Here is a 25,363-nt window from a genome sequence, read left to right as displayed (position 1 = left end):
TACATGTGAACTGATGTTTAAGAATGTTTTCTGTTCCTTACCGCACACTCCAGTCGTAGGATCGGACCATCAGTGGTGAAGGACACCGCTGTCACAGGATCTGTGTGTTGTCCATCGTTGAGTTGCTTCAACAGGCAGTCATGATGAACTTGGACTTCCTCCTTTTCCAGAGCCTGTTTCACTGCGTGATCCACTGAGCCATCATGGAAACAGGAAGATGTGTCGTCTTTGGGAGGATGGACTACGTGAATCCGGCGGCCGCTGACACCGAGGCGCATGAGCGTCTCCACACAGGTGAACACGTCTATGGTGTTTCCATATACCACAGCATCGCCTGCGGACACACACACACACACACAATTCCGTTTGGTGGTGCTTCACTTACACACTTCGCATTTAATAAAGTGGCCTGATTTGACAACCTAATTGTAAAAAGCCACTAGACTTCCTCCACATCCACACCAAAGGTAATTCATCAAGTTACATTCCCTCCAATAGAAAGATGGTTTACTTAACAGTAAAATAAACTTAAGGACATTTACCCTCCACAAGGGGGAAGGGGAAGCAATTTATTACGGCCGTTTGGAGAGATAATATCAGTGGCTATGAAACAGAGAAGGGTCACTTAGCAACCTGGAGAAGGTCCCATTAGGATTGAGGATAGGAAAGAAAGAAGGAAGAGAAGATGAAGGAAGTGATGTCCTTTCACAGCTGCATCTAAACAGTGTCAGAAACCCTCTTAGTGCTGGATTGATTTAATTGAGATCTTTTGTGAAGGATGGCCTTTGATGTTAATATTAGAGTCCTCAAGTATAAAAACTAATCTGTTGGAGCTCACAGAGCGCACATGCATGATCCTGTATAATGACAGATGGTTGGTTTGTAAAATCATTTTATATACGAGTATTAGTTTGGCTGTGTTTAAAATAAAGCATAATATTGCTGTTACCATTATCAGAATAACACATTAATGTATACAAAATAATATTGAATGTGTGTGTGGCTTTGAACGTGGCACATCCAATCACATTTGAGAGCCAGAACTGTCTGTTTTATAGATGTGGCGTTGTCTTCTACACATCTCTCACACATATAATAATAATAATAATAATAATAAACTTTATTTTAATGTAGCGCCTTTAAAAGTAGCATCTCAAAGCGCTTTACATAAAAATATGAAATTAAAAGGTACACATAACAGTGCAGTCAGTAAAAAACTAACCAAACAATTAAAGTAAAAAGTCAATAAAATAGCAAGCATAGTAATGACATGAATCACACAAGCGCTACCCTAAAAAAGTACGTTTTAAGGGACGATTTAAAAACACTAAGGGATTCTGCATTCCTAATCTCAGAGGGCAGGGAATTCCACAATTTAGGAGCCAAAGAAGAAAAAGCCCGATCACCCATAGTTTTTAGCCATGTTGTTTGGACAGTTAGAAGACCAGCTTCAGAGGAGCGTAGGGCACGTGTAGGAGTGTAGGGGGTGAGAAGCTCACACAAATATTGAGGGGCCAGATTATTCAAGGCCTTATAAGTGAGCATGAGAATTTTAAAATCGATACGGAAACTAACAGGAAGCCAGTGCAGTTTCTCCAGGACAGGTGTAATGTGCTCCCTTGCACTGGTCCATGTCAGAATTCTAGCAGCTGAATTTTGTACCAACTGTAATTTGCTTAGGGTAGCTTTAGATACTCCAGCCAGCAAAGCATTACAGTAATCAATACGTGAAAAAAACAAAGGTGTTGATTAATTTTTCAGCTACAGAGAAAGTCAACATGGGACGCAATTTGGCAAAAATGATGTTTTGACTGTGTTCCGAACATGATGGTCAAATGTTAAATTGGCATCAAATATCACCCCCAGATTTTTTAGTTTAGTTTTGAATTGCAAAGCAGAGCCATCCACACTTAAGGTTATGGACTCTGCTTTACGCAACTGATGAGGTGAACCAATAAGCATCGCTTCAGTCTTGTCACTGTTTAAACAGATTTTTTAATCTCAGTAAAACATCGAGAAAGGAAAGACACAGGCATATTGACATCAGGTTTTGAATGTATATAGATCTGAGTGTCATCAGCATAAAAGTGAAAGTTAAGACCAAGTGTTCTTAAAAGTTGGCCAAATGGAAAAATGTAAATACTAAAAAGTAAAGGGCCCAAAACTGATCCCTGGGGAACACCAGAGTGCACCACACTGACCTCAGACTTGCAATCACCCATCACAACAAACTGCTTACGATCAGAGAGGTAGGACTTTAACCACTTTAATGCAGAATCGGAAACTCCAAAGATAGTCTCTAAGCGGGTGATTAAAATAGAGTGGTCAATAGTGTCAAAAGCGGCACTAAGATCAAGAAGAATCAGTATAGATAGACGGCCAGCATCAGAAGCCATTAACAAGTCATTAGTGACTTTAACTAGCGCTGTTTCTGTGCTGTGGAGTTTTCGGAATCCAGACTGAAGTGGCTCAAAAAGATCATTGGAGGAAAGATGAGAAAGCAATTGAGAAGCCACTGTTTGTTCTAAGATTTTGGCGAGGAATGGAAGATTAGAGATGGGACGAAAATTATTCAGATGATCAAAGTTCATGTTGTTAGTTTTTGGTACAGGGGTGACAGCAGCAATTTTAAGTGCTGCTGGCACAATACCAGTGCACAGAGAGTTATTGATAATTCTCAAAACAACAGGAGAGAGGGAATCAAAACATGATTTAAAAAGACAAGACGGTATGGGATCAACTCTAGAAGTTGAAGCTTTCAGTTTTGAAACCATATTACATAGAGACTGGGGGTCATGAATTGCAAAATTAGAGAGAGAGATACCATAAAATGCAGCAATATTTAAGGAGGCGGCAGCAATAGTATGAGTGGTGACAATGTGGTTACGTATATTATCAATTTTGGTGCTAAAAAACTCCAAAAACATATTACAAAGGTGAGTTGAAGCAGGAACATTAGAGAGGCTGTGATTTTTAAGCAGCTTGTTGATTGAGTGAAACAGTTGTTTGGGGTTTCTCTGATTGCTGACAATTATCTGAGAAAGATAAACAGATCTAGCTGACACAATTTCAGCCTTATACTCAAGTAAGCTGTCTTTCCAGGCCTGGTGATGAACAGTTAAACCTGATATGCGCCATCTACGCTCCATCTTGCGACACAAAGCCTTCATAACACGCAGATCATCATTGTACCAAGGAGCGGAGCGTGCAAAAGAAACAGATCGTGATTTCAAAGGAGCCAGCGTGTCCAGGCCAGACAACAGCACAGAAACGTTATCATCCAGATCATCAGATAGAGAATCACAACTTAAAAAAGTGTCAATTAAATCTGAAAAGTCAGTGGGTTCAATCGATCTCCAATTGCGATAATTAATGATGCGAGAAGTGGAAGTGTTCATGACAGGTAATTCCATGTTAAAGAAGACAGCCCGGTGATCAGACAGACCCAAATCAGAGGTTGACAACTGAGACACAAATGAACCATTGGTAATCACAAGGTCTAAAGTGTGGCCTTTGTCATGCGTAGGACAGTCCACGAGTTGGTCTAATTCAAAGCACTCCAATATGGACAAAAAGTCTTTTGTTATTGCATTGTCTTTTATATCCATATGGATGTTGAAGAATTCTTTCAAATCTGAGGCAGATAAAAGACAACATATCTGATAATTCAGACAGAAAGTCTTTATTTGTCTTAGGACATGCAGTCCTGTAATGCCATATATATCGATGCCAGTATATGTTAAACAGGATGTTGTAATGGTGGTCATTTACATATCATCTGCGTGGTGAATGAATGCAGCGCTCAATGCCCTGTCCATGGTGCTGAAGCACAGCCACATCGCACAACACTCAACCTCAGAGCACAGGGACGTTTTCAACCACAACAGGATTTCTGCCAAAACTATTATCAGCTCATTTCTGTTGACAACTTATTCGGAGCCAGGCCCAGCGATGCCTCTCTGGTTGACCCAAATACAAATTCTCATGCCACTAAATTGATATCTTTCCTATGCAGACGGTATAATTAGCATTCACTGATAATTGCGCTACTTCCCGGATTATTAAAGGAGGCTGTAATTAGTAAATATAATAGGCTTAATCAGACAGATAGCGGTGGCTCATCTCGGCCTGTGGAGATTAATTCTTAGCTCACCCTGCTAATATTAATATTCCCCTGTAAATGGATGGAAGGAGATTAGATTTCACTCACGCTAATTAGCTACTTGTTATGCTCTGACAGTTGGATGCAGCTTTAGAAGAACAGTGGCTTGGTTTTATGAGATTATGCATGAGAGAGGCCATGTCACACTGATCTAGACTCGGCTCTATTTAAATGTGCAATAAATGCACCTGTCAGTTCCACGAAGTTGTCCATGAGCCACAGGTGGAGGTTTGAGCAGTCGTGCTGGTCGTTGAGGGTGAAGAGGTTAGACGGAACGGGCCACGTGGATCTGTGCCTGGGATGATGTAGGTTCAGACTGCTGGGGGTCTGGTCAATGATGTCGATACTGGTGAGATTGGGCATCTGAAGGGTCGTTAGAAAAAATAAAGAAAATAAAAATATCTCATATATATACACACACATCTATACAGGGCTTGACATGACCTTTTTGCTCACCAGCCACTGTGGCTAGTGGGTTACTAGCCGGTCAGTATTTGCACTGGCCACAATTTTGACATTGATACCATGGGGAAAAACTGGCATTTAGATATTTTTATTATAATATGGCATCATGATGATCCATTATACTGTTACATATGCGTTTTCTTTCTCAATCTCAACTGTTTATGTTCACTTGAAACAATGACTGTGTTTGCGTGAATACTCGCCAAGATCGGCATTTTGACATTATTTTGTGTGTGTTTGACTGATGAATCGCAATAAGCAGTGAAAAAGAACTCAATTTAGTACTGAGAGGCAGCTTTATGTTCACGCACTTTGGGTGTGAGCACAAAGTCTGCGGGAATGAGTACAATTATGCGCAATCCCACGCTGAAATTCAAGCCAAGTGAGGGTGTGTGTGTGTCAACTCGCTGTCAGAGAGATATAAACATAAATAATAAATAAATACTTGTTGTATTTAAATGATTTACCTATATTTAAAGTATTTATTTCAATTAATTTAATATAATTCATTTATTATATATTTCCTGCTTCTCTCTGCAAATGTATTGTCAGACTCAAATACAGCAGCATCCACACAAGCTGATTTCTCATGTACTAATTATTGTGCTCGGCATGGATAACAAATTAGCGTTGCATTAATTTGCAAACACTTGAGCTAAGCTGGCACATAATACACATTTCATAATTCATAGCAACATCTTGGTTCATTTGAATTGTTAATGTTGTGTCGCGCGTCTCTGACCTGATACTGCAGGCCGGTGCAGAGGATCAGATAGTCATAGTTCACTCTATCATTTGCCATCAGCTCCACGTGTTTGTCCTCGCGGTCGATGGCCTTCATCTTACCCGTCACCACACTGATCCAGGAGCGCAAAGACAGCTGGGCATGATCCTGATCGCTGTAGCAGTGGCTGTAGAGGAACAGATCCTGAATCCGTGAAAAGAGCAGTCTTCAAGAGGAAATCTTTCAGTGAAAGCGCTTTAGATTCTCAATGCTCAAGGTTAACTGACTCATTCACTGTTTCACGCTATAATTGAGATGCTGAGAATCAAGGTTTCATGTCTAAGCTCTTCCTCCAGAGCTCTGATACAGTGTGTCTTATCAGATGTTTGGATCGGTGGATTGGATTAGATGTGGCAGTCATGCAGAACCACTAACAGAAGTGATGATAAACAGCTCAGTTCCTGCTTTTCATCACGAGCACCAGGAAGTGAAACCGCACTAATGTCAAATTTAAGGTAAGACCTCTTGGTCAGAATCTCCTGAGAGACCAAAGCATTTTTAAAGTAATACTTCACCCAATTTTATCTAGATTTATTCGTTCCAGCCAAGTATTATTTGTTCCTCTTTGAAGAAAAACATAAGATGTTCTGCCAAACATGATGATTATGTTTTCCAGTAGAAATATCTAAACATTCTTTAGTCGAGATACACTTAAGAAGTCAAATGACTTAGTCTTAAGTGTTGTTTTCTGAAAAAAATGTGTCTAAATTAAGTAAGTTTATACTTGTTTTAGGCATAAAATGTTTTACACTGTATAAAAGTGTCATGAAAGCAGTCCAAAACTATAAATCTCAAATCTCATTTGCAGTCATTTCTGCATTTTGATCAGTCAACAAATTGTATACATTTCTGCAATTTTCCACTGACTTTATTGTACTTTTTTAAACTTTTTTTTTGAGCTATGCAATTCTGCCATCTAAACTGGTCTCCCTAAGAAATGATTAATAATATTTATTATAATTAATTGACTTTCTGGATTGCAAAATATAAGTCAATGTTTCAAGTTTGGACTTCAGTGAGGGGCCAGAACAGCTTTAATGCTTTAGCACTTCACATCTGTATGACAGAAGGGAAATAACGCATTTTTCCCCCTCTCTAGTGGAGTGGAAATATGCCGCTCGGAGTCTAAATGCCTCTCGTTTGTAATGCATCGCTCACCTTGTAGCCAGAAATCTCATGTTATCATCAGAGCAGCGATCTGGAAGACCGTGAGTGGAGATGAGAGTGAGATTGTTGAATCGAAGATGAGGACTGGTCAAATACAAGCACGAGAGAGAAATGTGTGAGAATCAAACATCTTTTTATCAACTTTCTACATTTTGACGTTATAACTCAGATGCTCATATACTCTTTCAGGTATAGAAAACGTGTCTGGCTATATTTGATTTGTGCTCTTTTGAAGAACAGACCCTGTGTAGAACAGATCTTGTCCATTTTGGATAATGAGGCTATTTTTGTCCAGTTTTTTGTTCTTTTTTTTTTCTGTCCGGAAATGAATACCATTGAATGAAGAGAGGACAGTGACGACGTCTGAACAAAAGCATGCGGGGTGTGTGAGGTTATTCTGCAAACACTCGACGGACAGATGCTGAAATCCCTTAATTTCCAGCGCAGCGCTGGCCTGCATTAAAGCGCTTTCTTCTCCAACCATCACAGTAAAAGCCTTTCCTTTTGTTTTGTCTTTTTTCCCCCTCTTGTTTTGTTTCCTGTGTGTAGAGGTCTCCCCCCGTCACCCTCCTCCCATCCCCTCAGGAGTGTAAAAAGGTCTCTTGTCATGTAAATGACCTGTTTTGTATGTGCAAGAAAGACATGATCTCTATCAGTGGCGGGAGAGGAAATCAGGCTAGCGTGTGTAGAAAGAGGAGTGTGTGAGGCCTGCGGACCGTCACGATTGATCAGACGGGAGACGCTGGACACACACCCGCAGGTCTGCGTTCTAGCGCTCTAAGCCATGCAGACAGACAGAGCTGCTACTGTCATCTTCAGATATCTGTCTTTCATTCACTTAACTCCTTCCTGCATGTTTGATTTTTTGCACAAACATTTATATGCAAATTTTATAACAGCACTTCGAGCAGTGCACAAAATAGGGTTGAAAACTTAAATGAAGTCAATTTATTTATTTTCAACAAATGGATTCATTCTATTATGCATTTTATTTTCTATTTATTTTCTATGGGGTTAAAAATAATAAAAGAAATAAAACAATTAAGAATAAATTGATTTGTGTTTTATTAAATTGTTTAATTAATGTTCATTGCTAAAATAACATTAACATTTTAAAATATGTATCTAAATATGTATAACATTTAAAATATTTCAATACATAATAAATAACACATAATCAATAACATTAAAATAAATTTCAAGACCATGTATACGTTAAAATATTTAATTTGGGACATAATAAATATACTTAATAATAAATAGAAATACAGTACATTGATGTTAAATTAATGTTTATTGCAAAAAAAAAAAAAAGTAATGTTAATTATTTTATTTAATCATTTAATGTTAATAATTTAATGACATTTTTTTTTTTTTTTTACATTTATACAAATATATGAAAATATTACTAATACAAATAAAATGAAAATTGCTCATTTAGCCTAAATGATGTATTCAGTAGAGGTTACCTAGTTTGGGACCAGATGTTGTAGTTATTGATAAACACAATTTAAAGAAACATTTGTTTGATCATACAATTTTTCATACAATAAGTGTTTTTTGTTTTGTTTGTTTTTAGCTTGAAAAATGCAGTACACACTACCGTTTGTGAAAAATTGAGAAAATGTGATTATCTACTACCTTTTTGACTATTTTTATTAATATTCTCTTAGTAATAAATTATAAAATTACTTGAAGAACAGAATTTGTCCATCTTTTATATTAGAAAAAAAGAAATCCAGAATGTGTGTCAATGTGAAATGTTAATCTTGTGTGTGTGTTTTCTCTCCACAGGCTGTTCTTGACCACCAGCTCACAGCGTTCTGGCCTTATCAGCAGCTGACAGGCCTCTATTGTGGCCAGTGTCTGACTGCTAAGTTTAGGGGCCAAGCAGGGGCCAAGCATCTTTATCGGTCCTCTATGGCCCCGCGTTTCACCCCATCCTCAGGGATGATAAAGGACAAGTGAGCGAGCATGAGGGGGGCCAACGGTTTTGGCTTGACAGATAAGCGCTGTCGGCCATGGCCTCCACATTCTCCATTAGTCAGGCGGCCTCTACAGGGGCTGACCGGCCATAAGTTTAGTGGACACTAACTGCCTCATTAGTCAAGTCATTAGCGACAGCAAACACCAATTGCAGCCTAGAGAACAGTGGCAGGGCTAATTAAAGGGCCAGCGCGTGACCTCCGCACACTGCCAGCTCTAGACAGCTGCGTGCCCACAGTGCCTGCCAAAGCAGCAGGAGTTAACACACACACACACACACACACACACACAACCGCAGAGCGACCCCTGGTTGCCAGGCAGTTATCAGCTTTCAGGAAACAAGAACAGCCTTAAATCACAGCTTTGTTTGGTCAAGCGCTCTGCGAGAAGCTGCATTCGAACGCCTGACATCTCCTGAAATCCTCTCGATAAAATGACATTCGGAAAAGTTAAACGTGTGTCTTGTGTACACTGATGTTTAAAAGTTTGGAGGCCAGTCGATTTTTTCAAAAAGAAAGTAATACAAAATATTTATAATTTTAAATAAATGATGTACTTTTGAACTTCCCGTTAAAACCATAAAGGCTGTATCCAGATCTGATGAAGGACCTGCACCTGGACACGACCACAACGCAGTCTTGAAGTGTCAACTGGTCCCTCCCCTGTGAAGGCCTCCCTAGAGTTCTCAACGGGTCGGGTCGGCCCGACAAACCCGACGGGACCCGCGGGTTCGGGCCGGGTTCGGGTCGAAAATATAATCAAATGACTCGGGTTGGGTCGGACCTCGGGCTTAATCTTTTCCGCTCAGTAAAAAACATTTATTAATCATCGCTGCTGTTCACCGTAAAGAAAGTCTGGCTGCTGTGTAACGTGCATCATGGAGAGGGGCGGGGGCAGACCTGACGCCGCTGCGTGTGCGGCTGCGAACCTTTATAGCCTGGAGAAGAAGATGGAGTTGGTGAGAAGTAAACTTGCCGCAGGTGAATTCACCGTCACTACTACAGCCTATTTATATATTTAAAGTTTATTGTTTCAGTTGTTTGTATTGTTAAAAGGCGTGAACATTAAAGGTTGATTTGAATTCCCATCTGCTGGTCATGATAATACGTGTATGAGAGAAAAAAAAAAAAAATCCGACGCGGCGTCGGGCCGCGGGCCGGGTTCGGGCAGATAATTCATGTTTATGTGTCGGGTTACATCGGGTCCGGGCTTTAAAAGCCACGGGCCGGGTCGGGTCGGGTTGTAATTTTCAGGCCCGTTGAGAACTCTAGGCCTCCCTCCCTTCCCTTTAATAATGGAGCAAATAATTCCGGTTCACGTGGCTACGCGGAAGCGATAAAAATTCAGTATTATACATTTTAAGGCCAGACAAGTAGTTTGTTGAGGGTTGGTTTGTAAAGAAGGACTACACGCCTGCGCACATATATATTCAAACGCGCATACCTTTAGACTAAACACGTGATACGCATGTGCGCGCCATCAGCGTTCTCACAGGTTCGTGTTTTTAAAGTTCACGCAGAGAGAACTTAAGGGTTTTCTGTTAGAACGGTGTCGTGTTAGCGCCACCCTAAGTTAATAACTAATGATCGTTGCGACGGAAGTGAATCAATCAAAACTAACTTTAGCTGGACAATAACTTTATTCTAGAGCTGCTGTAGAGCCAAGACGGTCTCTGTTACTTTAATTTCCTATTATCACTGTAAAGCTGCTTTGAAAAGGTGACTTGACTTGACTAAATCCTGAAAAAATGCATCAGTTTCCACAAAAATATAAAGCAGCACAACTGTTTTCAACCTTAATAATAAATGCTTCTTGAGCATCAAATCATATTAGAATGATTCTGAAAGATCATGTGACACTGGAGTAATGATGCTGAAAATTCAGCTTTGATCACTGGAATAAATTACATTTTACAATATATTCAAATAGAAAACAGTTCTTTTACAATATTACTGGTTTTACTGTATTTAAATCACATAAATGCAGCCTTGGAAAGCAGAAGAGACTTCTTTCAATAAAAAATTTACAAATCTTAACTGCCCCAAACTTTTGAATAGTAGTGTACATCACATTTTCAAGAAAGACTCAAGATGTGGTAATTTACGTTTTTTCTAAAATGATTTAAATCTTTTTTTATTTATTTAAATGGTTTAAATATCTGTTTTCTCTCAATCTAGAATTTTTTTTTTTTTTACCACAATGTGGACCTGATATTTCAGTCAAATTCTTTCCCGTCTTTCCCCTCGGAACCAACACTTGGTTGGGAATCATTTTTTTAATAAAGATAATCAATATTTTATTTGAAGAATCTACAAATGGCTGTTTTTCAAATTCAATGCATTGTCTTTCTTTAGAACACAAAGAGATCTCTGTCCAGAGGCAGAAGGATCCAGAATACAGGTATTAATTGGCGTGTGTTGGGCTGAGTGTTATTATATAAAGCCCTAAGCTCAGATTTCATGCAATCATTGTTTCGCTCAAATCCCTGAGGGTCACTCTCACTAATTATAACTACACTTGAGACGATGTTCCCCCACCCCCCCCCCCCCTGGAAAAAAACCCTGTTTCAGACAGAAATGTCTTGCTGTGTCTTCAAAAAGAAATCATAAATGCTATTTAGGGCTTCTTTACCTGTGTCGACCATTTGATTGAAGTAGCGTTTCAAAAACGGCATGCTTACCTGAATGTCAGTGCTTCAAGAAAAGATAAACCAGTGTCGGATGCTCCCACTACCACGATTCTGGCATTGATGGTGACCTTCGGCTCCATGGTGAGTTTTCTGTTTGTGTGGTACAGGGCAAAATGAGCCTGTGAGGAACAAATGAGAAAACAATATCTTTAGTGTCATCTAACCCATATAAATGCTCACCGGTGGTTAACTGGAACGGGTTTTTCAGTGGCTAATGCTGATATTGACACCTAGAGAGTGGGGCGGTCAATAACTAATATATATATATAAAGGACAATTCAATTGAATTACAGCAAATGGGATGTTAATTAATCATTTTATTCAGCAAGGATGCATTAAATTGATCAAATGTGACAGTAAAGTTTGAAAATATATGTTCTTTTGAACCTGAAAAATGTAGGTATCCCAGTTTCCACAAAAATATGAAGCAGCACAACTGTTTTCAACATGGATAATAATCAGAAATGTTTCTTGAGCAGATAATCATCTTATTAGAATGATTTCTGAAGGATCATGTGACACTGGAGTAATGATGCTGAAAATTCAGCTTTGATCACAGGAATAAATTACTTTTTACAATATATCCACATAGAAAACCGTTCTTTTAAATTGTAACATTTCACATTCACAATATTACTGCTTTTACTGTATTTTAATCACATAAATGCAGCCTTGGTGAGCAGAAGAGACAAAAAATATAATGAAAACTACACATTTGTTTTCCTAACACGCGGTTTATCATATTTGTGGTCATTTGAACCAGCAGCTCAACCGGGCCTTATTGTTGAACCCTGGATAATCTCATAAGCCTTAGCTTGTCAATGCAGCGAAATGGTCGTGTGTTGGATTTCAGGTGTATGTTTGTCCTTTAACCAGTGAGTTAACAGCTAACAGCTAATCTTACTTAGCGGCTAACGGTAATTGCAGTTTTCCTAAAAGCACTGCTGATGTCCTACACACAGACTAGTCCATTTGGAAGGGTTTCCCTGCATGACAATAGTTTAATCAGCGCGAGAGTGACAGTATGTTTCACTGAGCACTTATTGAGCTAGAAAGATACCAGCAAACAGGAAAAAGCATTGCATTAGCGAACGCTATAACTCGTCTAAAATATTGAAATGTGCCGAGTTCCATTGAAAGAATGGAAACCCACTCTATAAAAAACAGTGCAGACCACTTCAATAGGCTCTGCACCTAATATGAAGCATTGAAATGGTCAATTCTTCGAGCAGATTTACAGAGAGGGACATGTTTGGCCGTCTCTGAATCAATTGAAAGCGAACAGCTGCCGTGTTCTCCTAATCATTCTCTCTCTGCTTCTCTAATTGGCCCTTGAGCATGAATAATTTGAGGGATTTGTTCTGTGGTACACCTTATCTGATTTAACATGAAAGAATAGAGACGCGGTGGACTCTGGGAAGGGAGAGGCCCAAATTGTCATTGTAATTTAAGGAAACGTAGCTGATTACACGGCCATCAATGATTGGCTCTTCAAAGTCATTCATTAATTGCTGTAATCAATGGCAGGGACTCAAGGAGGTTTAAATTCTGGACATGTTGGGCCACTTGAAGGCAGAAATCAGAAAACGCACAACAGGAATCATGTGCACGGAAATCACACAGGCGTCATTTTCTGAAGTTTTGAATGTCTTAAGTTTTGAACGTCATTTTCTGAAATTTTTATATACACACGCACACTCACCGGCCACTTTATTAGGTACTCTTTGCTTACCAGTACCAGGTGTTGGACTCCTTTTTGCCTTCAGAACTGCCTTAATTCTTCATGTCATTGATTCAACAAGGTGCTGGAAACATTCCTCAGAGATTTTGCTCCATTTTGTCATGATCGCATCACACAGTTACAAATCTCCCGTTCCAGCACATCCCAAAGGTGCTCTATTGGATTGAGATCTGGTGACTGTGGAGGCCGTAAACAACATGACAGCTTGGGTCTGTCTGTCTTTCATCAGCAGTTCAGGTGCTGCTGCTGTAACGCTGTAATGGGTGTTTCTTGACACACTTTGGGGCCCATAGTATCAATTGAGCATTGTTTAAACACCACAGCCAAACTGAGTATTGTTACTGACCATGTCCATCCTTTATGACCACAGTGGACCATCTACTGATAACTTTGTGATGCTATCATGACAATATGGAGCAAAATATCTGTGGAATGTTTCCAGCACCTTGTTGAATCAATGACATGAAGAATTAAGGCAGTTCTGAAGGCAAAAGCGGGTCCAAGGTACTAGCAAGGTGTACCTAATAAAGTGGCCGGTGAGTGTGTGTATGTATATATATATATATATATATATATATATATATATATATGTATATATATATATATATACATACCGTACTCTACCTTTAAAAATTTTGAGATTTTGTAATGTTTTTGAAAGAAGTCTCTTCTGCTCACCAAGGCATGCATTTATTTGATCAAATTGTTTTATTGTGAAATATTATTACAATTTAAAAGAACTGTTTTCTGTGTAATTGTATCTGTAGTGTAATTTATTCCTGTGATCAAAGCTGAATTTTCAGCATCATTACTCCAGTCTTCAGTGTCACATGATCCTTCAGAAATCATTCTAATATGATGATTTGATGCTTAATTCTTAAAAAAAAAAAAAAATTGTGGAAACGTGATACATTTTTGAATAGAAAGTCCAAAAGAACAACATTTATTTGAAACCTTTGCTTATAATGTTAAAATCTTCACTGTTACTTTTGATTAATTAAATGTATTCTTACTGAATTAAAGTATTAATTTCTTAAAAGCTCTCACTAACCTACACTTTTGAATGCATATATTGATTTTGCTATCTATTTTTGTTCTTTCTATTTTTATAATAATAATTAAAAAAGAGAGATTAAAGCATTTGAAAGTCACCCACTGATATCGATAGAATGCTCAGCATTCAGAATTTAAATGATGATATTTGATGATTCATCATATTCAAACAAGTAAAATATGATGTCATTGTAATAGTTTACATACTGAATTGTGATGTGTCTTTCTCTCTTGTACATCTTTAACCCACATACAGCTGCTGTGAAGATGGCACAGAAGATGTGTGGCAATCAATACAGACTGTGAAAGTGTTTGAAAACGGCCCGTATTTTTGTGATTCTGTTCATTTCTTCAAAACTGTTCTTAGATGGTGTTCATCTGCTCCTGATAATGATATGACAATAACGGGATGTCAAACCGGAGCTGACCCTGTCCTCTCTGCTCAGGTAAGGCCAGCACATGTGCGTCCGTATCAAACACTGGTGGACGTGCAGGACTTCTATATGCAGACATAATGCCCTTCGTAACACAACACTCTATTGACGAAGACCGAACAGGTGCTTTAACTCTGATTAATTCATCTGAACCAGACGGAGGATTAACGCAGTCATTGCGCTCTTATCTGCAGGGCTGCCTGGACACCGGCGTTGCTGCGCTACCAAATGGAGCTTTCTAAAGTGGACTGAAGGGTGACAGCTTGTGTTTCTTGCTAATGCACTACACACACACACACACACACACACACACACACACACAACTGCATATGACACAGCAGCTCAGTTCCAAAATCTTGTCATTATTAAATGTAAATCATTGTCGTATTTGTAATGTTTTTGAAAGAAGTCTCTTATGCTCAATAAGGCTGCATATATTTGATCAAAAATACAGTCAAACGGTAATAACAATTTAAAATAACTGTTTTGTATTTGAATATATTTTAAAATGTAATTTATTTGCGATGGCAAAGCTGATATTTCAGGAGCCAGAACTATTTTTTAATAATAAATTGCTTTTATAATAAGCATTTCATTAATGTTGTCTACCATCTTGGATTGATAGCAGTGCATGCAGCGATTGGCTTTGTGAAGAATGAATAAGATGCAACTTTAGCATCTGACTGACTACAAGAAAATACCTTTTGTTCAGTTAATAACTGTTGTGTGACCTCTCAATAAGTAATAAGTGGGTCGTTCATCTTTTACCTGTGAAAGCTGTCCCCTCCTCTATCTCATGCTGAGAGTGTATATGTGTGATCTGTGTCAGCAGAGAAAAAGTCTTTCTCCTTGTGTTACATAAATAAACACAATGCATGAAACGCATATCCTCTTGTCCGCCCTGTGATTTGAGTGCCGTCAGATGAAAAGCGTTACATAAACAAGTTGTGAACGTACCTATGATTCCTTAAAATGGTGTCTATTTAGGATTTGCAACCCACCTATACAAGCTTTTTTAGACTTGTGTTTGTGTTTCGCCAGTGGGATAGACAGCACCTCAAATGCTCTACTGAGGTGTTTTATTGAAGAAAACTGTGAATTAATGTGGGCTGAATGTGCTTTTATAACGCCTCATGATTAATTTAGCTCATTTAGATTGTATTGATGAAGAAACATTGTGTGAAGTGAAATCCCCCCTCTGGCTAGGGGTGTGTGGAATCTCACTCAGGAGTACACACACACACACACAAGCACGTCTACAGCAGATGTTGCTTGTTCTGATGATGGCTGGATAAGAACGCTGCTGCTTTACCTGTTAGAAACCAGCGTAAACATTCACCGCCATCTGCCACCATCCATCCATCTGTTTCTTTACAACTAGATGTTCAATAACCTCAGGCAACAACGGCCCTGTGGTCTGCTTCATATGCGGCTAACGATTCTGATACACAAAACGCATAATGAGTGGAATAATGCAGACAGCTACAACATTAATTATTGATAAACGTAAGTGTGAGAAACAAAGATGTCATGCTGTCCCTTGACAGTTTAGGGATGGAGAGTTACAAGTGTGTCAAATTACAAGTGTGATCATGGCACATTCATTTACTGCACAGCACCATCTTGTGGCACATCATTTCCTACTCAATGTGCATTGTTATTATTATTTGAAATATAGAAGGTTAGGGAGTTAAACAAACCCCTAGCCCTAAGTAGAACAGTTCAGCATGTAACTAGTCCAAAACTGGGGGCAGTTGCATAAACACAGCCACTATGTTAAGACTGTGTCTTAAAGAGGGCCTATTATGATTTTTTCCATGTCTGTCGTTCTTGTTTAATGTTGCTGTTTGAGAATGAAAAAGCTCTGCAAAGTTATAAAGCACAAAGTCCCTCCAGCGGGAGTTATTCTCTATATCAGTGTGACTGTTTCTGAACTCCCTGAAACGCCTCCATTGTAGTCTTGAGTTTCTTCCGGGAACGAACACGTCACAATATTCCTCATTTAAATAATTAATCTGCAGAATAAAGGGGCGGGGCCTGGTGGAGTTGAGGGGCGGGACATTTCCCCAAATGCGCTTGAAGCGATTGACCAATCACAACACACTGGTCCAGCCGACCAATCAGAACACAGTGTGCTTTTCTGAAGGAGGGGCTTCATAGAGACAGGAACTAAACAGAGCGTTACTGACAGACTGGGAAGAGAGAAGCTGCAACAATGGAGAATATGGGACAAATAATGTGTTTTTTGAACATTCAAGCATGAAAACCTAGTAGACCCCAAAAACAAAATCAAGACTTTGTAAAGGGGCATAATAGGACCTTTTTAAGAACTAGTCTGACTTTTGACCAGTCAGTCTTACTTTTCGGATACAAATTAGACCAATCTTTCTTTATGTAACTGACTTAAAAAAGTTATGACCAGTCTTAAAGACAAAAATGTTATGACTAACATGTCTATTCAATCTGCCATTGTTTGTGCTACATTTATAGATACAAATACAACAGCCAAGCATTATGGTGGTGAGTTGCATGGAATAGTTAACTTTAAACTAGATGCTACCATTGTGTTTCAGTATTTAATTGTCAAATTACTTTAAATGCACAGGAATCTGGTTTCGGTCTGACCTGTTGTTTGGTGATCTGCTGGGACGGCGCGTTGATACCCAGCTCTTCCAGCGGGTAGATTATCTGTCGTCTCGGGCTCACCGGCACCATGTAATTCAGCACTGTTGTCAGAGAGTGATAACTGACATTCTGAGAGCAAAGAAGGACAAATTAAGAAATGTTTGAGCAGATAACGTGGAATGAAAAGGTCGCTGGTTTAAACTCTGAACCAGAAATAAAGACTTTTGATTGCAAACTTGTGAAACTCTAGAGCAAGGGTCCCAAAAGTTTTTTGTCAGACCTTAGACCAGGGGTGTCCAAACTCAGTCCTGGAGGGCCACTGTCCTGCAGAGTTTAGTTTCAGTAGAGTTTATTTCAGTAATAAAATAAGGCATTTGTGGTTCTCTGATTTTGGTTAATGGTCACATGACATGCAAGTAAACAGATAAAATATTTAAGCTTTTTTCAAGTGTTTTATTTTATTTTATTTTAAAATAGCACTGTTTATATATATGGTTTATTATTATTATTAGACATAAATGTATTATTGCTGCAAATTACAATTGTCCTGAGAAAAGAAAAAAATCTATATTTGATAATTATAATAACAATTTGACACTACAAGTTACAACAATAATATACTATAATATTCGAACCCTCAAACTTTTATTTTGGACGGAATACTGGTGATGCTGGAAATTATTAGGTCAAATTATATACAATTTTATTATTTAGTAGCTTTTCATCAACACACAAACTCCCATTTGGGAAACCTCTGCTCTAGAGGACACACATGTGAAATCTTTTGCCCACCTTATGGCTGTAATGGGGTGGATGGAGGAGGTAATAGAGGCAGGACTTGTGTGCCAAGCGCAGCACCTCCTTTAAGATATATTTAGCGTGATGCTGGAAAACGGGGTTGAGGAGAATGTGAAACAGTCGACCGTGTTCCTCTCGCTGCTGATGGCTAAAGTACACGAACCTCTCGACGTCAAAGTTGGCTCGGATGAACTCGATGTCCTGGGAGAACGAAACACGCGGCAAACGATTGATGGTAAGAAACAGCAAACACCATGCCACGTCATTAAATATTTACCTCTTCATCTCTGATGATTATCAAACCAATAACTCGCCCCTCGACCTGCGCCACAAATGCCCGGAGAGCAGTTCCATCCTGAGAATGAGAGACAATGCTCAGACATCACAAACACAGGTCTGTCGACGGACTGAGACAGTCTAGTGTGTGGTTGGTGGCAGACCTGGTCTTTTCGGGCCTGCAGGAACAGATCCAGATCTTCACTGATGGACTCCCGTTGGCTGAGACTCTCAGTCAAACTCTGGATTGCTGGGATATCTGATGACACTGCCACACGCACCTCCAACGTCCTGATGGACAGAAAGATATTAGTCTGACACATGAATCCAAACAGCATGCCTGTCAGTATTTTGTAGAATACTTATTTTGGTAGCAATTTACATTAGTTAACATGAACTAACAATGAAAAAGTCTTCTAAAGCATTCATTCATCTTACAGTAGTTAATGTTAATTTCAACATTTACTAATACATTAATAAAATCAAAAGTTGTATCTGTAAATATTATCTAATGGACCCGTGTTAACATGAACTAACAATAAACAGTTGTATTTTTATTAAATAACATAAAAAAATACATATATATATATATTGCTCATGTATATAGTGCTCATTAACTAATGGGATCTTATTGTAAAGTCTTACCTTTATTTAGCATTATTTCTTTAAAAGTAATGAATTAATTTCTTAATGAATGTAGAAATGTTGCCACTTGATTAAAAAACAACTGTGGCAAATATGTTAGAACACACAGTATAATTGATTTATCTTCAGTAGATGATCTTTTGAATCTGGTTTTATTCACTAACAAGGCCACAGTATTGTTCTTTTAGTACATTATGGTTTCAACCATGCTTCATTTTACAATTCATCTCCAAGAAAAGGAACAATGGATGCTTCCTTTGGAGATTGCTTTAGATGATTGAGAGTGTGTGTACCTGAGCAGAGCCCAGCGGTGACACAGGTAGAGTTCCTGCGGGAAGATGCTGGTGTCACGAGGGGCGACTCTGATGAAGGACTGCAGCAGTGGGAAATCTGGAGTCAGTTTAGGCACTGAGATCACACAGAAGTCCCGATCCTGTGGAGCACATGAACACCATTACAATTAATATCATATTTATTAGATTTATTATGTTACATGTCAGATGTAAAAAATGTAAAGCACACATGGACACATGGTTGTGTAGAAATGCAACTGGGTTTGACGGGACTGTTCACTAACGTTAGAAAGTTTCTTCACTTTTTAATGTTTTTGAAAGAAGTCTATTCTGCTCACAAAGGCTGCACTTATTTCTATCAAAAATACAGTAAACAAAGTAATATTGTGCAATCTTATTACAATTTAAAAGAACTGCTTTCTATTATAATATGTTCAAATGTAATTTATTCCTGTGATCAAAGCTGAATTTTCAGCATCATATACTCCAGTCTTCAGTGTCACATGATCCTTCAGAAATCATTAAAATATGCTGATTTATAATAACATATCACATGTTGAAACCAGTTGTGCTGCTTAATATTTTTGTGGAAACACACATTTTTTTCAGCATTCTTTCATAAATGAATAAAAATTGAAATAGAAGTATTTTATAACTTTATAAATGTCACTTTTGTCCAATATAATGCATTCTTGCTGAATAAAATAATTGTGTCTTATTGACCCCAAACTTTTTAAAGATCATGCTTTCTTAAACCGGTATGACTTTTTCTTTCACAGTACTTAAAAGGAGATATTTTAAAGAATGTCACTCAGCTATTTTCCAGATGTGACAAAAACTTAATAATCTATGAATATTCATAATAATCTATGAACTACCTTTGGTACTTTTCTGTAGGGGAAAAAAAGTCATAGAGCAGCTGGAGCAACATAAGGGGGAGTAAATGATGCCAATTTTAATTTTTGGGTGAATTGATACTAGTGTATTGAGTATTTGGGTGATTCCTTTAATAAGCTGATTTATGTACTTACCGGAAACAGTTTAAACAGGTACGGCAAGAAATCGGCTGATCTTTGAGGAAAGAAGACGACAACAGAAATTATCATTTATGAGCATCATCTGTCCTGTAAAAGCAATGAGAAAGGCTGCCATGTTGGGCACTAGAAAGCGAGTGTGGCCTCGTTGGTCCCGCTGTCACTTTAAGCATTCTACTCATTAATTACATGTTCATGCTCTGTGGGTGGGACAGGCCTCCATATTCCACAACAGCTGGCCAATAAGGTGGCACACAGACCAGCTCAGCAGGAGCCAAATAACACTCAGACTGATTTTTACAACAGCTCTTCACTGAAAGCCACTGGAGCTCGGCCAGACAGTTTTCATTTAGCCAAATTTCATTTAACCAGTACAAATTCTACTGACTTTTGGTAGCTTACATACTTTAGAGGAGCTATATTTTTTTTTACACTTTTATAGCTTTTTCCCATTAAAGTCATGGTTTCTTGCACCAAAAGCAGTCATATTAGAGTTTTTTCATGAAACCTGTCCACCCTCTCTGACACCTTGAATTAAACTGGCTGTTCTGGTAGTTGCTAGAATGTTCTGGCAGGCTTTACAATGTTTTGGGTGGTTTTACACTGTAAAAAATTATATTTAAAAGTTGTAAATGAAACAAAGATTATTAGAGTAGGTTTTACAAGAAAATAAAATGTTTAGCCTTCCTACTTTAAATTTTCAAGTTTAATTCAATGTGTTACCATTTCTTTGTCATTATTTGTGGAATTTACTAACATTTCCACCCCTCTGTTCTAGTCTAAGACGTCCTTACCTCATTTCAAACTTCTTTTCCATGGTGAAGAGCTGGATGCAGAATGCATTAGGAGGCCCGTCTGGATTAGAGTCCACTGAGGCTTTAATGCTTGACTCAACATACTCCAGCTAATTAGAAAAATCAATAGAGAGACAAAAGTAGGCATTTTACATGAGATACTTGACATGAACCATATTTTAATAATGGTTCCTAAATATAGTAACCATTATTAAAATGCAAAAGAAGTGAGAAATGTCTCAAAGATGATGTTTAGCTCTGACCTGAGATATGCCAGAAGGCTCGTCTTTACTCTCTTTTTCTGCCGTCAGTTCACCCTGTGAATTTCATTTGGATTAGTAAAGGAGCTGGAAATCCTACATAAATGATCCCTAATGAGCACCGTTAAACATGCTGAACGTGTCTTTTGACACTCACTTGCACAGGTTCTTTGGCTTCAGAAGATTCCTGGGCGTCGGTGACATGGTTTTCCTCCTCCAGTGGTTGCGGTTCTTCTGGTGGTTCCTCTTGATGTGCTGAATTAGTCTTTCTCAGTCCTTCAAATGCTCCAAGTTCAAAGCACTGATTGAGAAGCTTCAAATCCATTTGACCACTTACAGTGACAAAGCCTACGACAGCTCCTTCACTCTGTGTAAGAACACACACACACACACACAAAAACAGTTTAATTTGAATAATATTGCATTTTTTGCATTACAGTAAAAAAAATAGTTTTTTTAATCATATGATAAGCATTATTTGGGGTAAAATAATGGTACTAAATAGGCTTATTTTTCTTAAAGAAACATATAATTCCTTTCTATTTATTTTTTATTTTTGGGGTGAAATATGACTTGGACATGATCCTGACAGATTTCATGAAATTCGCCCATATATAATTTAAAACTCTCATAAAAGACCTAGAAAAACAACACCTCTGTAATAATTTATGAATTTTCTCTGGAAAAAAAAATGTTTTTTGTAATCCTCCTGGGCAATGTAGTACAGTTGCCCTGCTGAATAGACGGGACATTCAGACAAAAGGCAAAACCGCTACAGATGTCTGGACACAATATGTTCAGTGTGAGTATGTCTTGGCAGGGCATGAGCTCTCATCTGCCATATGTTGCATGAACACATGTCAGCATGCGCCGCAGGGGAGAGAGTGGGGCGATCTGTCGTCCTGTCATTCCTGAGAAAACACGAACTAACACAATTCCTGCCCCACTTTTTTTTCAATAGATAGAAGCAAGAGGCATGCAAAATTCTCTAGATGCTCTCCATTTTGTTGTCTAAGAGAAAAACCTGATAGATAAGTAAAAAAAATAAAAAAAAATTCATATGTGCAGATAGGAAAAATGACCTTCTTCTTAAACCAAATGATCTGAGCTTTATTATCCACATTCATTGTTTAGCTCTAAAGATGCTATAAGCTCCCAATTGTAAAAAAACCAAACAACAACAACCGTGACTAACTTCACAGACGACTGTACGGTTCTCCTCATCTTCAGCCTCGATGAGCTCAGACAGGAAGTACGGCCCGTGGGACTCCACCAGTGGCGTGATCTGCTCCGCAAATATGTGCATGATGTCATCGAGATCCTCTACTCTGGGGAATTTGAAGTTATTGCATCGGGAATTTAATTCATCGCTGTGCTGCAAATGTCCTGTATAAACTCTATATTGATAGAAACTGTGTGCAGCAGGACAGAAACAGTCTAGACGTGGATTATGATCGGCTTTACACCAGATGAAATACACAAATGTCTGAGTGAATTTCACAGAAACATGGCTATGTCATATTTCACCCCAAATACAAGTGAAGAAAAATAGAGAAATTATATTTTGCACAGAAAAAAATAATATTTTAGGACCATCACGATTTCTTTCAATTGTGACATTATTTTTTATGTCAATTAAGCACATTTCCCCTATTTTTGTACGGTTTATGGATGTTTTACTTTGTAGTTCTTTGTTATTTTCATTGTTCTTATTGATGATTCTCATTAGTTTTGCATTGAAATATTTGTCACTAATACAGAAAACATTAACAATTTTAAATTTAAATCAGCATAACAGTACCATGATACCAAAATGCTTTACAATTAAAAAAGATTACATATATATGAATATAAATTGTAATTAAATATTTTAACATTTATTATATTAACTAAAAATCGAATAAAATATACTAAATATATATAAATAAAATATAAAATTAAAATTTATTTAAAAAATTTGCTTAATTCTTATGAACAAAATGTCACAATACAGTGAAATATGACCCAGCCATGTTCTTCTCCATTTCCATGAGATTCACCAGTCCATGAGTGAGTGAGAAGTGTTTGTAAACCTGGCTCTGCGGATGTGAAGTCGAGGGCAGTGACTGTGTCGATGACAGACGTAGGCCGAATACTGAACTTCCTCCTTAACAGGAGTCAGGGGTTCAAAGATATTCTCCAGTGCTGCCCCTGATATGAAAAGCATGACAGAAACATGCCTTAACACGTTGAACAATGTTACTATCAATGCCAGCATACAAAACATATCCAAAGTGATAATAATTCTTACCAAGTGAGCCTCTGTAGGGAGTCAGAAGGCAGATGTATTCCAGCTCCACAATGGCATTGAAAACTGTTCTGGAAGTTGCATCGGAAGGAAATAAAAATCTTTGATCATGAAATTTGATATAACGTGATTGAGTGGATACAGGAAGGCATTGCTATACAGTCAATACAATTTGTGCTGCCTAAGGTCATATTCACTCTAACCTAATAACAATTGAAAAATCTGTCTTGTTTTATTAAGTTAAATATAAACCAATGAGCAAGTCTGTGTGTATTCATGTAATAGGGCCGAACTGTAATTCTTATAGGTGAACTTCACAAGGCCTGTTCACCTTTACAAAGGAGTTTGCTTTTACCTCACTATCTCTTTAGCGCCCCCTATGGAGAAACCAGGCTGAGCCACAAAAAGACGCAGGAAAAGAGTGTTCATGGGCTGGAACAAAGAGAAACAAGATTATCAGGGGGCGTTAAAAAAATATATGTTAAATATTAAATGGACACCATGTCATATTTGCTTTGCTTACAGTGAATTTCTGGCCATCTACATGATTCTGAAGTAAATTCTCCCAGCATGCCTGATCCACTAGCTCTTCAATGGGGTGATCTGAGAAAGATGCATGGGCGAGCACTTCACTCTTAGTGGTGCTCAGGGTCACGGCTAAATTTGCTTTCTCACTGCAATGAGAAATTAAAACAAAAATATCCTTTATAATTGTCCAATTTACACTTTAAAGGGATAGTTCACTTTGAAATTAATTTTTGATATGTTTTAGCTTACCTCAAGGGCATCCAAGATGTAGGTGTCTTTGTTTCCGCAGTAGTTTCAATTTTGATATTTTTAGGTCAAACCGTTCTTGTCTGTCAGTCATATAATGCATGTCGATGGTCACTGGCTCAAAACACAAGCACAGAGTCCAAATTAAAACAATTCCCCACGTCCAAATGAAACAATTCCCCATCATAAGTACACATTGATGGCCTAAGACACGAAACGAGCGGTTTGTGTGAGAAAACGAACAGTATTTATATCGTTGTTATCTCTTGAAAACAGCACACGTCCAAATGATCTGACGGCGCGGGCGGGTATAGATATATAAATAGATGTCGCCTTGGCTACTGCAATTCATTGGAACGAAACCGTAGCCAAGCGACATCTAGTGTATATATCTATACCCGCCCGCTGGCGGGTATAGATGTATACACTAGATGTCGCCTTCGCTACTGCAGTTCACTGGAACGAAACCGTAGCCAAGGCGACATCTATGTATATATCTATACCCGCCCGCGCTGTCAGATCATTTGGACGTGTGCTGTTTTCAAGAGATAACAACGATATAAATACTGTTCGTTTTCTCACACAAACCGCTCGTTTCGTGTCTTAGGCCATCAATGTGTACTTATGATGGGGAATTGTTTCATTTGGACGATGGGGAATTGTTTTAATTTGGACTCTGTGCTTGTGTTTTGAGACAGTGACCATAGACCTGCATTATATGACTGACAGACAAGAACGGTTTGACCTAAAAATATCAAAATTGAAACTACTGCGGAAACAAAGACACCTACATCTTGGATGCCCTTGAGGTAAGCTAAAACATATCAAAAATTAATTTCAAAGTGAACTATCCCTTTAAATATGGCACAGAAGTGCTTCTGAACTGGCAATTTGGTGTCTTTACACAGACTGTGGCATAAATGCATTTACACAGCAATTTTAATAGTGTACTTTTGTACTACAAAAGCTGAGGTGTGTCATTTAAGTCTGGCTTTTATGCAGCATTATGTCTTTACACAGAGCCGGCACAGAGCAGCCTTAAATCAGCACTGTAAAGAAGCCTAAAGAAACAAGTCTGAGCAATAACCTACTTCTG

General features: G+C 38.3%; 1 protein-coding gene across 1 annotated transcript in view; it reads right to left on the bottom strand.

The window, feature by feature from the left end:
- cfap61 (cilia and flagella associated protein 61) overlaps positions 1-25,363 on the bottom strand; it is a gene marked incomplete at its 5' end in the record, with an annotated part of 30,416 nt that overhangs the window by 4,300 nt on the left and 753 nt on the right. The window contains 19 exons of the mRNA XM_084433406.1: positions 42-334; positions 4,351-4,525; positions 5,370-5,538; positions 6,570-6,662; positions 11,245-11,372; positions 17,107-17,235; positions 17,899-18,105; positions 18,182-18,259; positions 18,345-18,471; positions 19,119-19,258; positions 20,150-20,189; positions 20,947-21,056; positions 21,210-21,263; positions 21,364-21,573; positions 22,402-22,534; positions 23,279-23,396; positions 23,497-23,564; positions 23,849-23,925; positions 24,017-24,167. Coding sequence (XP_084289532.1) covers positions 42-334; positions 4,351-4,525; positions 5,370-5,538; positions 6,570-6,662; positions 11,245-11,372; positions 17,107-17,235; positions 17,899-18,105; positions 18,182-18,259; positions 18,345-18,471; positions 19,119-19,258; positions 20,150-20,189; positions 20,947-21,056; positions 21,210-21,263; positions 21,364-21,573; positions 22,402-22,534; positions 23,279-23,396; positions 23,497-23,564; positions 23,849-23,925; positions 24,017-24,167 — 2,500 coding nt within the window. The remainder of the gene's footprint in view (positions 1-41; positions 335-4,350; positions 4,526-5,369; positions 5,539-6,569; positions 6,663-11,244; positions 11,373-17,106; positions 17,236-17,898; positions 18,106-18,181; positions 18,260-18,344; positions 18,472-19,118; positions 19,259-20,149; positions 20,190-20,946; positions 21,057-21,209; positions 21,264-21,363; positions 21,574-22,401; positions 22,535-23,278; positions 23,397-23,496; positions 23,565-23,848; positions 23,926-24,016; positions 24,168-25,363) is intronic.

Source organism: Rutilus rutilus (assembly GCF_951802725.1).
Source record: "Rutilus rutilus genome assembly, chromosome: 15".
NCBI classification, from domain to species: Eukaryota; Metazoa; Chordata; class Actinopteri; order Cypriniformes; family Leuciscidae; genus Rutilus; species Rutilus rutilus.
The sequence above is the reverse complement of the archived record's forward strand: the minus strand, read 5'-3'. Positions and strand labels throughout refer to the sequence as shown.